We start from the raw sequence: 15,560 nt of genomic DNA, 5'->3' as shown, positions 1-15,560 counted from the left end.
TTTAATAATTTAATTAGAAATCATGAAACACCTTTTAATATCTGAGATAATGTCTGATCACGGAAATTGTAATCTATGTAGAGGAGCTAGAATTGCGGATTTTCTTAGTTGCTTCCTCGGTTTTAATAATAATAATAAAAGAAAATAACTAACTTAAAAATTCAAATTTGAATTTATAAAGTGGAAAATCTTCCATTTTTTAGTTTACAACTTTTATTTCTTTAAGGAAAGACTTTTTGGAGGAAAGCACTTTTTTTTTTAAATTTTAGCTACTTTTTTCCAGGTGTGTATTTGTTTTATTTTATTTATTTATGGTAATAACAACTACATACCGCTCAAATGCCATTTTAGGTCTATACTGAATATCTAACAACAATAACAATGAAAATGATTTGGGAAGCAAAAAATTAAATCTTTAAGTTTTACGTCCCACGATTCTGCGGCTAGGCTAAAAGATACGATGATGATGATGAGAAATGAATGAAAATTATGAAATAAAAAAGTGAGAGGAAACGAGAGAACCCCAAGAAAACCCACGCACATGGTGTTTTTCCACAACAAAGTTCACTTGGCGTTAGCTGGGATCGAACCACTGATACAACGCACCAGAGGATCCCAGTAAGCCACCGCGGCCACATAATTTGGGAATGTATCGGCCAGTCTGTCTAGTAGGTACTATCCCGGCATTTGCCTGGTAGAACTGAGGAAAACCCTAGTCAGGATGGTCGGTAGCGGGAATCGAACCCACGACCTCCCGAATGCGAAGCCTAAACTCTAGCACTTGAGCTACTTCGCTCGGTTGTGATTGTCATTTGTGATTTTTTTCTTTTTGAATTGCTGCTGACGGCAAACTTCAAATCGAAATAAATTATTGAACTCCCACACAAGTTTTAGATGGGAATACCGATACTACATGACTCAAACGTGGCACCAGGGCTTAATTCAGCCATAAATTGGTCTCGAATTCACCAATTCTACTGTAGGACCACTTCTACTGCCTGTCCTACTTAAAACAGAGAGTCAAATAAGGTCTTAAATTAATCTCTTACTGAAGATAATCTTTTTCTTAGCCTTTGGTTGATAGGTTAAGTGGTCCGGTAACTATTCTCCAAAATGTAGATTTCCATCAAGATTTTTCTTCTTGTTGCCTCATACATATATCCTGCTTGTTATACAACCTATACGCGCAGAGCCAGTGTGAGTTGCCTATAAGCAAGGATATTCTATATACCTAACTATAAGGACCGATTTTTCATTAGTATTAAATAAAGAAACACTGATTGGTAGGGCAACCATAAAGCTTTAAAAAGCCTAACAGAATATTTCACTCATCGGTACTTTATTTCTAGTTTTAACAGTTACTTATGTGTATGCAAGTTTGATATCTTTAAGGGCATAATAAAGCATAATGTTGTACTGTATAGTACTTGATTTCTTCATTTGATAACCGTGTTCTCAATTACTTTGTACAAAAGAAAAGTTTATTTAAAATGACTTGGTAAAAAGAATGCTTCAAAGATAAAAAAAACACAAGTAGGCACGTAAACAAGCGAAAAAGTTTATTACACGGAAGTTGAAATCTGCGTCCTTTCAGAGTTATGAGCGCGGGAAGTACAGAAAATTGAACTCTGAGCATTAACTGCGCAAGGACTGTTAGAAAAAACAGTATGGTGAATTACAGAGGAAACACATTTGTGTTGCCAGGAAAACCAAGTTCAAGAGAATGGGGAAAGTAGATACATAATTCCAAAACTTTAGTTCTCATAAATAATTGTAGACTCAATGGGACAAGGCTTAATTAAATCTTGCGTAATTCCTCGAATACCTTGAATGTGACATTTTTCAAAGTATGACTTCGTCTGAAATTCACCATACTGTTTCTTCTAACACTATTAGTGTTAGCGCTATTAATGTTCGAAGTTCAATATTCTGCACTGCGTTCATAACTCAGAAAGGACACCACTTTCGACTTCCGTGTAGTAAAAAAAACTTTGTTTTTGCTTGTCTTTGTGTATACTTTCAATTCCTGTAATAAGGTAATAAGAATTATAAAACACCTGTTTTATATATACGTGTGGGTGAGTGTGTAACAAGGGATGGAGCGTAGCGCATACCCACCCAAAAATTAGGATTACATCACTGGTTGCAAGTGACATGATCTTAAGTTATCCGAATTTCTGATATTTGAAAAAAAGAAAGAAAAGGAAAGCTGACAGATAGTACCGGTACCGTAGCATCAACTTAAAGTATGACACACAATACTGTAATCGCCTAACTTCTCGATTGAACTACTTAACATTAATAACCTAATTGAAGAACCCCGAATATGAGGATGCTTTATACTGGTTAATTAAAGCATAAACAAATATTGTTGTTACTTTAATATATTCTTTGGAATGTCTAATTTAAGCAGGGCCGGATTAAAGGGAGCTTAGGGGAGCTATAGCCCCGGTCATCCAGGTGCATAAGGGACTTCACTCTGATCAAAATCTCAACTGGCTATATAAAATTTCTTTTGCCATTCATTTAAGAAATGTGCTTAAATTAAAGAAATTTAAATAAAACAATAAATAAAATTTGACAAATAATAAGATGACGGTGTAAGTGACAAGAATCAAGGTCATCGCCTGATAAATATGACCGTCGAAACAGAAAAAAAAAAATTGAAAGTGAATTTCTCTTATTTAATTCAATGCATTATTATTAATTTAATAGTTTGTGAGCTTAAAATTATGAATATCTAAATAAATATTAAGTTATTTAATTTTATTATAATACATATACAGTAGATAACTTTTACAAACATTTAACATATTAAAACACAATATTTATTTAATGTTTTGTACAAAAGCATTTAAAACACAAGACATGGTGGGAAAATGTACTCTTCTATTTATCCAAAAGACGGAATTTGAAAGGTTTTCCTGGATGATTTATAGCTTTGCTTATGTACGTCATCTCTCCATAATGATATTCAACCCTAAATCGCTGCATTATCTGCAAAAACAAATTAAATCACAGATAAAGCTTAAAATTAACTTAATTTAATATAGATATAACATAAAATACAGACAATAACATAAAATACAGACACTTTTAAAAACTCAAATAACTAGCTGAGCCTAAGCATGAATCTCCTTGCCATTCCTCATATCTGTACATGTCCCTTTGCAGACACAAGTGAAGGATGCCTTGATATATATATATATATATATATATATAAGATAAAAGGAAGAAAAGAAAGAAAAAGAAAAATTGGCAAGGAATACCATAAGGGGGAGATTTTTTGGATTATGTTTTTTTTCAATATCTCGCGCCGTTTGCAAGATTGAGCCTGCGTCCGATTAAAGTTTCTAATTTATATATGATCAGTGTTTTCTTTCTTCTTGCATTCAGTGTGTAATAAGCAAATATATTACACACACAATTAATTATAATGTCAGTGATATACGTGTGAATTGGGCAAAACACTCCAAACAATAAAGATTTATCTTATCCTTGAGAAATTCTTATCCTTCGTTTCTCATTATCATTTGGCCATGAAACGAACGCCTGATATATACAATCCCTGTATACAACTATGACGTGTTGGAATGTATAGCTCTTAGAATATGATTTTTTTTTTTTTTTTTTTTTTTTTACTTTTTAAAGATTTCAACTCTTCCAGTCTATCCTTGAAAAATGTAGTAAAGAAATAACACCCATGTTTTTTAAATATTCAATTATAACTAGACAATCTACACAAAATTTGGAATCTATTAGTGGAAACGCCACGTTTCTATCACTTGTGGTTTTCGAGATCTCAGTGTAGAAAGAATTGGAAACAAACATATAGATTTTCTTTTTAGAGACAAACATATAAACCTAGCATTTTAATATATAGATAAAGCAGTGGTGCCCACCCCCCCTTATGTCCATGACGCACCCCCCCCAATTGTCTATCCGTAGGTGTTCTTCCATGAAAAAATCTTCTTTTCGATTAATTTTACCCCCCCCATCAAACATATTTATATAGATTTTTAACCCCCCCCCTAATATTTCAATGACGCAGTTTGCGTCATAGCCCCCCCTTGTGGGCACCCCTGGATAAAGCTTCATTTTCGCAGTTTTGAACACACTGTGAGCAATAATGCAGAGCTTAGACTAGTACTGTATCATGTATACTCCTGTCCAAAATGATTGTCGCATATCTATAACTGTCTTCTTGTAAGAATATAATTTGATAATGATTTTGCAGGGTACTTCTAATACTGATACTGTGTGTATAATCGGAAAATGTATATTTGTGGCAAATTTCATAGAAAAAGAATTAATAATACGAAAATTAGAGTGAGTAACACAAAATGTCGCTAAATGGACAAGAAACTTATTTTGTTTTATTGCTTTTATTTGCTAGGGTAAATGTGCCAGTCCTCGACCACCTTACTCATTTTCTTATGGTCCTTAATCGTTTTTCACTCAATGGAACAACTGAGGAGGATGCAAGTTGCTGACATGTGTTCTTAAAACTATATTTTATCTATACTTTATCTAAAACTGAGATAACTTAAACCATTTATGTAATATTATTCGGAGAAACACCAGTAACCGATTTCTTTTAGTGTTCGACCATTTTTCGTTAATGTACGACCGCCTACTGTTTAGTCATCGACCACTACTCGGTTAATGTGCCTTTAATTACAGTATGAAGGCTAAAGCATAACTTTACAAAATAATAGCATCTGTAGATGTTACATCATTAGTTTTTCACGTATCGCTTCGCAGTTTCGCACAATAGTCGCTAAGATTAAGTAATTTTGTGATAGTTTTGTCAAGAAAGGGACCACCAAATTCATTTAAGGGTCAGTGGAATGCAGCACCAAACATGCTTCGTCTTCTCTCGGTTGAAGGGGTATAAACCCCATCTTCTAAATTCGTTTTTAATTATTAATTGTGTTGGTATCTTGTATCCCTTTTAATTAGTGGTGCAGAAATAACACTGTAACATTTTACTCAGTTTCCATGTAGAACTCTCGAAAACGATTTGAACACTGATATGTCGCAGGGTTGAAGAATATGTGTGCTGTTTGGTAGAAGGCAGTAGAGTACTATAGCATGCCTGGAACCAGGGACGTACGCAAGGGGTGGGTCCTGGGGTTTCGGACCCCTCCGAAATTTCGACTTTTGTGTAAATTTAGCCTAACTTTAGGGGCAATTTTAGGAATTTTAATATAAAATACCTTCATATTGAGTTTGGACCCCTCCCGAAATACTCTGTGAATGCTCACATTATGCTCACATTATGCTCACATTAAAGAGCCAGTTTGCTAATCCATCTTCTTCTTTCTGTGTTACGTATGATTCTGGATCTATTTTTCGTTTTTTGGGACTGTGGCCATGAAATTTATCCATCAGCGTTACCCGAGGAATTCCATAGATTACTGATGCCTTTCGTATGGAGAGCTTTTTTTTTTTCGACAAGCTTCCAGAGCTTTTTGTAGATCCTCGTTTGAATAAGCTGGCAGTTTAAGCTTAGGCCTACTGACTCATTATCTCTGAAAGAAACAAAAAATCTTAAGAACATGCAAGGAAAACATATGTATTCCAAACGTAAGCTGATAGTAGCTATTCCGCTAACAATATTTGAATGCGTTTCACGACGAAGCGAGAATAGTGTAGTTCAGTATTAAATGAATTAGACCAAATATAATAAATTTATTATTCAAATTAAATGTCATACCCTAACAGTGCCGTTAATTTTTCATGAAAATGTTGGGAAACTACATGAATATTCAGTTACTTAAATTTGAATTTATTTTATGACTTTAGGCATCTACGGTTTCGACCGGGATAGGGTGGGGGAGAGGATGTTGAAAGTTAGACGCCCAGAGCCTATTTTGAAGATACCATCCCTGGTGTGACTGAGGAAAAACCCGAAAGAACTCAGTCAAGATTGTCGACCGCTGGGATCGAACCGAGGACCTTCCGAATGCTAAGCCAACGCTTTACTATTTTTTTTCAAAGTTCGTCTCAGCCGAGACATTAAGCCTGAATAATGCTCCTCGAGCCAATTTGAGGTAATCCAATCCTGAGAGGGACACGAACACAGAAATATCGAGGACAATTAAAAATACCCTTGCTCTTGAGAGGGATTCGAATCCTCAGTGGATTGACTCTTCACCATTACCACTGAGCCACGGTCATTCGGTGAATATTCATGTATTAACGGTAAGACTCAGCAAATGATTATACAAATGTAAATTGATCACTGAATTAGTGTTTTAATCAAGAAATTCTGCGAGAAAATACAAACGCAAAGCATGGTCGGACACTGAGAATGAAACAGCTAATCTTTGACCAGTACAAATGTATTACGAAAAGTAGTGGTCGAACACTAGTAAATGTCTTCGTATTCTATTGTAACTTCAGAATTGGTAACTAGGTACTCATTTCATGCAGATGAATCGAAAATAAGTCGTTATCGACATTTCTACAATTTTTCAGTGCTCGACCACCCTGTGGTCGAACACTAGTTAACAAAGAATATTTCATAAGTCATTGTCCGACCACTACATTTTATTGATTTATTCTTCATATCTTACAGTTATCACTAAAATTTAATTACTAAAATGTGCTCTACAGTTCCATGTAACAGAATAATATGTGCATTTCTTACCTGGTGAGATAAAACTATGGAAAAGCACGAAAAACAGGGCGCTGTCGTTCCCATTTGCAACAGATTAAAGTTGTCGAAAACTCAGTGCGTCTTCCGTAGGCATACATTTGATTGGTTATTACCAAATGCATGTGCAATATATTTTGACGGTATCTTTGTGATTGGTTCAGAATAAGCTGCAATTCAATTATAACGGAAAAGCATGCTTTTTTTTATCGGAAAATAAGCCTAATATATAGTTTTAAAGTGAAAAGTGGTCGGCAACTAGGGGGTGGTCGAAGACTGGCACAACCACCCTACTCTTTTGACATGAAATCTGCCACATACATGTCTTTGCCGATTATACACCTACTAACATTGTAAGAAATAACGGGCGAATTCGTTATCAAATTATATTCCTACAAGAACATATTTATAGACATGCGACAATAATTTTGGAAATGAGTGTACGTTGTCGTACGCAGTAGCTTGCAGGATTGCTTGGTCAGTTTTGGAGTTTAACGTTTCTTTCAGCTCAGAAATTATATGGGACTTGCAAATTCAGCATAACGCAAGATCAATATCATATGAGCTCCAATCTTGATAGGTTTCTTCTAACGCTGTTATAATATGTAAATTCCGTAAATTAAATCCGAAAGTATTTTACCAAATCAAACCATTTCAACCGCTGTACCTCACATCAGTCAGTGTAAACAAGAAATCCTAGCATACTCGTTTCCCACACACACACAAACAAGTAATCTATGAGGACACTTGCGCTCACAAGGAGGGAGGATTTCATTGTTTAAACCTTTCTTTTGAGCAAGATAGTATAGAAAAAATATACATTTACTATGTTAAGATTTACATATAATAGAGTCCGGAAAACTTGGCCTAATATGGACCGATGGATGGTCGAGTTTGTGTAAATGCCGGGTTATCCGGAATGGGGTTTAAAAAGATTAAGTGCGAGTGTTCTCTCAGAAAATACACTACTGGACTTGTGTGTAATGGTTCCTTGAGGATACAACAGAGAATAATAGATGGTCCAAATACCATTAAACAAACGAAAAATACGAACTTTATGAAGGCATAGAGGCAGGGGCGTCATTTAGGGAGGGGCAGGGGGCATTTGCCCCTCCTGAGTTCGAGATGTATATAGATTTTATCAATAGAATAATAGTAAATCAGTGAAAAACGCGAAATTTTACTTATATCAAGGGGTCTTGCCCCCCCCCCCAAGCAAAATCTGAAATGACGCTCCTGCATAGAGGCTTTACTATACATGAAAATGAAAATTAATGAATACAGACTGTACAGTAATTTACCTCATAAGACAGACCTGTCTACTTTTTTTTTATGAAATGTATAATGACGTATTGTTTTTCGTGGGCACTGATCTCGAATGTGTCTGCGCTCGAGTTTTTTCGCCCTGGCAGGGTGTGGCAGAGTTATTACCTCCTAGAACACCCCTGGATACGGGCCTGTCTGAAGTTCAGCTGTCGCTTTCGGTTTAGCCTCTTCTTTGGCGGGTACTTTTGAAACCCATTTTTAGCTTTCTGGAAGAGCCAAATATCCCTTGGTGCTAAGTCTTTTTTTCTTTTTTTTTAAAGACTATCAGAGTCTCTGAAGCAGATTTTCCCCTATTTGCACATGAACTTGATGGTTGAGAATTATTTGATCTATGAAATTGGGCCAACAGATCACTACACGCTGCTCTGTTCAGCTACAATACTCATACACTGCCTGTTAATACGTGTTGACACTTCATAGATTCACAATTAGGCAACCTAAAGACTGTAGTGCACAAAAGTCATTGTGATTGCATAACAAATGTCAAAACTACAAAAATATTCCAGGAAATTTTTGATTGCCCCTTGTATAATTACGTAAAAATTTCTAAAAAAAAAATTGGATTTTAAATGTTGTATTTGAAACATACACGTCTTAGTAATGAACAAAATTTGAGAAAACTTTTTAATGTATTTATGTTTTCCCATTTTTTCTCATCCTTTAAGAGTCTTCATCCCGGCGAAATTAAAATACCGCTAATTTTACAGTAATTTTGTGATATCTTCAAACAGATAAAAGATAATTGAAATATGGAACAAGAGCACCCTAGACAATATTATTTTGCATGAGGTACCGTTATCACAAGTCACCTAGTGGCTTTCCGTTTTCAATTGTTTAGAAATGCGAAAATAAATTCCGATTTTCAAAATGGCTCGAAATCGAAAGCAGATAAGTGAGTCGTGATAACGATTTCTCATGTAAAATAATATTGTCTAGGGCGCTCTTGTTCCACATTTCGATTATCTTTTTATATATTTGAAGATATCACATAATTACGGTAAAATTAGCAGTATTTTAATTTCGCCGGGACGAAGACTCTTAAGTTATAACGCCTACTGTGAGCACTGCTATTCTGCTTGGACATTCGACAAAAGTTCTTCAGTAAACGTTTTTAACTTTTTTTTTTTTTTTGTCAACTCTTCAATTTGCAATGTCCGGTAAAATATAAAACTATAATTACTTTCTTAAAAATATAAATATACAAATTCCTACAATCTACTCCGATGTACTCTGTTAGCGTACATTCCGAGTATAAATTTCACCATTCTAGCTTCGTTGCTTTTCTTTCCACAGTGAAAAAACATTGATTTCTAATAATTATTTTTTGAAAATTGCGAATTGTCTGAAAGAAGCCTAAAATTTTTATTTAGAAATGAATTTTACAGTAATGAAACAAGTTTACTAAAAATTAAACAAACAACAGTGTCACATGTATATCACATGAAGGAGTTTAGTTTGTGTAGCTTGACATTTTTTAGTTAATATTGTATACTGAGTAATAGATTTCAACCATTTTCGGTTTCCGTCGAAAAATTAGAGTGCGTATTCAATATATTCTTGGAACGCTTAATCGTATATTACAGAGAATCGCTTTTCGCTATCTATTACTGTTTATTTTTATGGCGATCACCTAAAACAGGAAGTGGTTTCTGTGGTTTCCGGTTTGAATAGGAGGTTAAGTGAGACGATAGTACCTATTCTTAAAATGCTAAATCGATTCACCGGGAAAAAAGTCGCTTCTTGGAATCTCCTATCATTTTTGATCTATGTAGATTAATATTCTACAGGACCGTATGATGTAAATCTGACAGGGGATGATAGGAGAATAATAGAAAGAAATGCAGGTGTTTTATTCAACGCTTGCAGTGATATGGGTTTAGAAGTAAATACAAAGAAAACTAAATATCTGGAAATTCACCGGGACCGCATTATTGCCAATACGTCAAAATATCAAAAAACACTTTCGACAAAGTGAATAATGATTTTGATTGAATATCAGTAAACATTTGATTGAATATCCAGGATCAATCTTAACAAACCAAAACCATATTCAAGAAGAAATCAAATCTTTACTAAAAGCCTCGAATTCGTGTTATTATTCAGTTCAAAAATATTGTCTCTTCGCGAATTATGTATATATATAAAAAATACGATAATTATGCGGAACATGGTCGATTCCTCTGAGGGGAAAAAACAAATCTGACTGAAAGTATTTGAGAACCATATGCTGAGACGAATATTCGGATCAAAGAGGAACGGGAATGAGGAGTTGGCAGAAACCTCATAGCGAGAAATACAAAATGTATCCCTTTTACTGAACACTGTTAGGATCATTAACTCTATGAGACTCAGATGGGCAAGTCATGGAGCCAGAATAAAAGATAGTAGAGAGGTTTTCAAAATGTTAACTGCAAATCCAAACGGAAAATGAACGCTAGGCAGACCTAGTAGAAATAGAAACATAAAGTAGAAATTAGATCCATTTGGCTAAGGATAGAAGTCAGTGGAGAGCTTTTGCGAATATTGCATTGAACGTCTGGGTTCTATAGGCCACAGAGTTAGTAAGATAGTAGATTAATATAGAAACTGGTAGACCTTCTATCCCCTTTTGTTTTAGACAGAATTAAGGATGGATATTAATTGTATTCTGAGAACAATTAATCAATTGCAGGAAACTACTCTAGCTATCTATTATATGTACTCTACAGTGAACAACGTTAAAACCTGAAATGGTTTATTCAGGGCCGTAACTTATGGAGGGCAGGTGGGCAACTGCCCCTCCAGGGAAGCTCCCCGCCGTTCGAGGGGGACACACTTTAAGATACGTATTTTTTTATTTCATATACGATACGAACATGAAATTATAAATTAAGCACCAAACAGGTTCACTACACTACATAAATAAAAGGGCACACAAAACGTAAAGAAAACAAAAATGAGTTTTGAGCTCATTTCAGAAAAAAGTGTCTACTATTAGTGGCCATAGAAACAATACTTCTTCGTATGGCTTTGAGATTTGTCAATATTGTCCCCTTAATAATTTGCCACGTATGGAAAGAGCCCAGGAGCGTGCAGAAGGGCCCACAGTCTCCGGGGGGCTCACTAAGTGTAAGAGAAAAATGGAGAGAAGGGGCCTATTTTCGAATTTTGCGGGAGGGCCCAAAACAACTTTTTCTATGGGCCCAAATATTGATGCTTGCTCCTTCAGGAAAAAAATTTAAGTTACGGCGCTGGGTTTATTTCTACCACTTTCGGTAGCCTCTATCAACAACTTGTACTCCTAACTTGTGACCTTGTACAACCTGGTCAAAAATAACGGTGATCCATTACGTAGTGTTTGAGACTTTTTTCTCTCTTGCACACACGAACAGAAACTCCTTACATGCACCACTATTTTAATAACTCATAAAATATTTACGTTATGAAATATTTATATACTTACTTTAATGACAAGCATTTCAACCTCTAACTCAGCAAAACGTCGACCAATACATGTTCGAGGTCCAAATCCAAATGGTAGAGATGCGAAAGGGTGGATTTTGTGTTCTTTGAACGGGCAATTATTCTCTTCAGATACATCTTGATGTCTTGCTTTCAACCACCTTTCAGGAATAAATCTTTTTGGCTGTGGAAAGTACTCCTCCATTTGGCTCAACAGCATGTGAGGCATTGTTAGAAATGTCTAAAAAGATAATGAATAAAACATTGTATTTAAGGTTTTTCTATTTTCATTATATCAGAAACAAACGCTACTGCAATATATCTAATACTGAGTGTTAGTATACAGATTAAAACTTAGTAGACGTAAAGGCTAATTTATACCTTGAGAATAATTAATAAACGAGACCACAACTACACGTGCGATTGTCTTCTGGAGATTGGAAATACAGTCTGACATTGTTTCAACAGCTGAATGGCAGTTAAGGTGTACTATCCTGCTCTGGTATTTGGCACCATTCAAGCGTCGTCTACATTTCTTCACTGGGCAGATTCCAACAACACAGATGCCAATAGCTGATATATTTCACCGTTATGATGTTACTACAGTTGGCGACAGGCGCAACGATATTCATACCTAGGTGAATTCGCTCCGTCCGTTTTGCCTACATGAGCAAAAGCTTGAAGACCATCTTGGTCGCGTACCGAAGTCATTGGCCTCGAAAAATCGAAACATCAGTTTCATTATGACGAGGTGCACAGGCTACATGCACAAATCAAATCACAATGCATAGTATAATTATCCCATGTCTGACAACACCATAAGCACTTAACCCAAATACTTGAGAGTATAAACAGATAGTAACTATTATAGTCACTGAGAGAATTAAAAGAATTTACGGTATGAACTTTAGCATATAGTAAATTTAATATAATTATTTGAAGTACAAAATAACAAAATAAATTGAATAAGACTTACATATATTGTTATCATATACAGGGTATTTTAAAACAAGATCGACAACGTTTGTAAGTTGATTCTTGACATCAAAGTAAGACGAAAAGTATAGACCAACCTAGATGTAGAAATCCGTCATTTCGGAGTTACAGACTGCCGAAAACATGAAATAATGAACTTTAAAGGTCCACAGTTGCAATACTATGCGACTTATCGTAGTCGGATCAAGACTTCACTTTCTAACTAATATGTGCGCTGTCCAAAAATACATGTTTCAGAATCCTAAGGTACTCATGCAACAATTTTCATATAGAGAGAGTATGGCTACGGGCATTTAATTTGAAGTACTCATCAACTACCTTTATAAAAAATGTTGTGGAAGTACCACAGAATTCTGAAACATGGATATTTGGGTAGCGCACATATTAGTTCCTAGGTAAAGTCTTAACCCGACTACGGTAGGTCCCATAGTATTGGAGCTGTGGATCTTTAATTTCATTTTTGTCATGTTTTCGGTAGCCTATAACTCTCATCTTATTGGTTGCAGTACAACTATAGATATACCACATTAACTTGACACCTAGTCTTCCGTTCTAAGCTCTGCTATCGGCTGAAGGAACTCCACTAGCTTCTGTCATCCGCTCTCTCGCTTAGCAACAGCTGAACCCTCATTGGCTCAATGCGTGGGTCTGTGAGGGTGTGAGCTTCGTTTCGCATTTTTGCCACGGTTCAAGATATTTTGGCAGGACTATAGCTTCAATGCTATTTCAAAAATATCTTTAATAAATAAACAAATAATACAATTACGTATAATCCTATATTGCTAAAGAGCTTTCACATCAACTCAATGCAAAAGAAAAATGTCAAAAATAAACAAAAAACTATAACTTTAGTTAATCTTTAGATCTTACTAAGGCCTATCAAAATAATAATAATAATAATAATAATAATAATAATAATAATAATAATAATAATAATAATAATAATAATAATAAATTAAATAAACAAAATAGAAAAGAAGATTGGTGTCGAATCGTAAAGAAAATTTCTTTATATGTTGACCCAGAATTCGCAAACAGTTCTAGGATAAAATGCGGCAGTTTCTATGTTTATTAATCTTATAGAATTGATTAAAACTATTGCAACAAAAATGTTATAAGTTCAAATAAATTACAAAATAAGTAGCAAACCATTCTGTACTTACCCCTTTTGGAATTCGGTAACCTCCTAAAACGATATTGTTCACGGTAGTTCTTTGATTATATGCTGCTACAGATGAAACTCTGAAATACAATGTACAGGTGAAGAAGAAATTAAGGAATGGTAAATATAAAGTATTCCTAAAATCATATAATTAGAAATACTAATAGTATTTTTGGTCGTTTATTCTTGTCCCGTACCGTACTTTAGCATAATTGATATACAGGGTGTCTCAAAAGTCTCCTGACAAGATAACTCTCATTGTCGGAGTTACAATAAAATGTAAGAGGAGAAACCGTCTCCAAACGTAATGTTTTCAATCTAAAATGTAAAATGGAAATGTAACGTTGCCATTTGCCTGGGGCTGGGAAGGGAAGGACGAGACGGGAGGTGAACAAATTTTGTAAAAGTATGGTGAATGGGAGCATGTTTGAAATGGGGGAGGAGGTGGCAATCGACACGTTAGCGTAAAACACAGTTACTTCATTCACTTACGTTGTGGATCCAGATAAATGGTAACGTTTCATTTTCATTTAACATTGGGCATATAAAGAGTGTACAGTTCAAACGGCTCGTCCGATTAAAAAAAAAAAAAAAATCCTTCACTTTAGATTGAAAACGTCCATATTTGGAGACAGTTATCCTTCTTACATTTTGTTGTAGCTCTGACAATAACAGAGTTACCTTATATCAGGGGACTTTTGAGACACTGTATATTATTATAAAAATATCCTTTTAATTTCATATTCCACGATTATGCCCAGTAGAATAAAGAAAAAAATGAAATCTTTTGAGTTTACGTCCCACGGTTATGCTGGTGAGGCTAAAGGAGAGGGTGATGATGAGTAATGAATGAAACGGTGGAATGAAGAAAGTGGGAGGAAACGGGAGAACCCCGAGGAAACCCACGCACATGGTGTTTGTCCACCACAAAGTTCACTTGGCGGGGACTGGGATCGAACCCGGGACCCCAAGCAGCAGAGATGAACGCTCTACCACTGAGCCACCGCAGCCCGCACAAATAAAGGAGACTCACAAAGGAAGTCAATTGCTACTTATAGATGTTGGATTGAGTTTGTAGCAAATTTGTAGAAGTAACATGATATCAAGTGGAAGTACTGTATATTTTTCTAATAAATCCATATCCGTCCGAGTACGCCTCATTGCGTCTCTTGAGGCCTTTGAAGTTGCCAGCATGCAATAGATTTTGCCATTCAGATTTAAACAAAGCGCCCCCAATGTCCGTCAACCCGCCATACGTAACTCCTTTACTGGTTGCCTAACAAAGTAGTTTTGGCCTGCAAAAATGTTAATCTTACGGACTCAAAACGGCCTCTAAGTTGTTGAATAGAACGATAACGACACGGTTATTGAAAATCTGAATGAGAACTCGACAATCTACACAAAATTTGGAATCGACCAACGAAAACGACACGTTTCTAGCACGTGTGGTTTTCGAGATCTCATTCGAAAGGATTCAGGACAAACATATAAAACCTAGCATATTAATATATAGACTAGCTGAACCTGCGCTTTCTACATAGCACATCATTCACATATGAGCATGAATCCCCTTGTTATTCCTCACATCTGTATATGTCCCTTTACAGACACAAGTGAAAGACGTCTTAATAAAAATTGGCAAGAGATACCATAAAGGGGAGATTTTTTCGATTACATTTTCAATATCTCGCACCGTTTGCAAAATTTGAGCCTACTTCCGAGTTTTTAATTCATGTATGATCAGCGTTTTCTTTCTTCTTGCTTGCAGTATGTAATAAGCAAATACGTTTCACACACAATTAATTATAATGTATGTGATATATGGTGTTCATTGGGCAAAACACTCCAAACAATAAAGATTTCACTTACGAGGGAACCTATCCAAGTGTAACTCTGACTTCGAGTAGAGACTATGGCCGTTGGATACCTTGTTCCAAAAGAACATAACACGAAAAGGGGTACATCCTCGATCGC

At 35.4% G+C, this 15,560-nt stretch overlaps 1 protein-coding gene across 2 annotated transcripts in view; it reads right to left on the bottom strand.

Annotated features, from left to right (window-relative positions):
- Positions 1–2,754: 2,754 nt before the first annotated feature.
- LOC145669653 (putative cytochrome P450 49a1) overlaps positions 2,755–15,560 on the bottom strand; it is a 117,189-nt gene continuing 104,383 nt past the window's right edge. For both annotated transcript variants that reach the window (XM_081737903.1, XM_081737904.1), the window contains exons 9-11: positions 13,588–13,666; positions 11,430–11,669; positions 2,755–2,997 (exon numbers count right to left, since the gene is read on the bottom strand). In XM_081737903.1, the coding sequence (XP_081594029.1) occupies positions 2,890–2,997; positions 11,430–11,669; positions 13,588–13,666 (427 nt within the window). In that variant the 3' untranslated portion in view covers positions 2,755–2,889. The remainder of the gene's footprint in view (positions 2,998–11,429; positions 11,670–13,587; positions 13,667–15,560) is intronic.

The sequence above is a fragment of the Thermobia domestica genome, chromosome 14, assembly GCF_964235325.1.
Source record: "Thermobia domestica chromosome 14, izTheDome1.hap1.1, whole genome shotgun sequence".
NCBI lineage: Eukaryota > Metazoa > Arthropoda > Insecta > Zygentoma > Lepismatidae > Thermobia > Thermobia domestica.
This window is presented reverse-complemented; position numbering and strand designations above follow the sequence as displayed.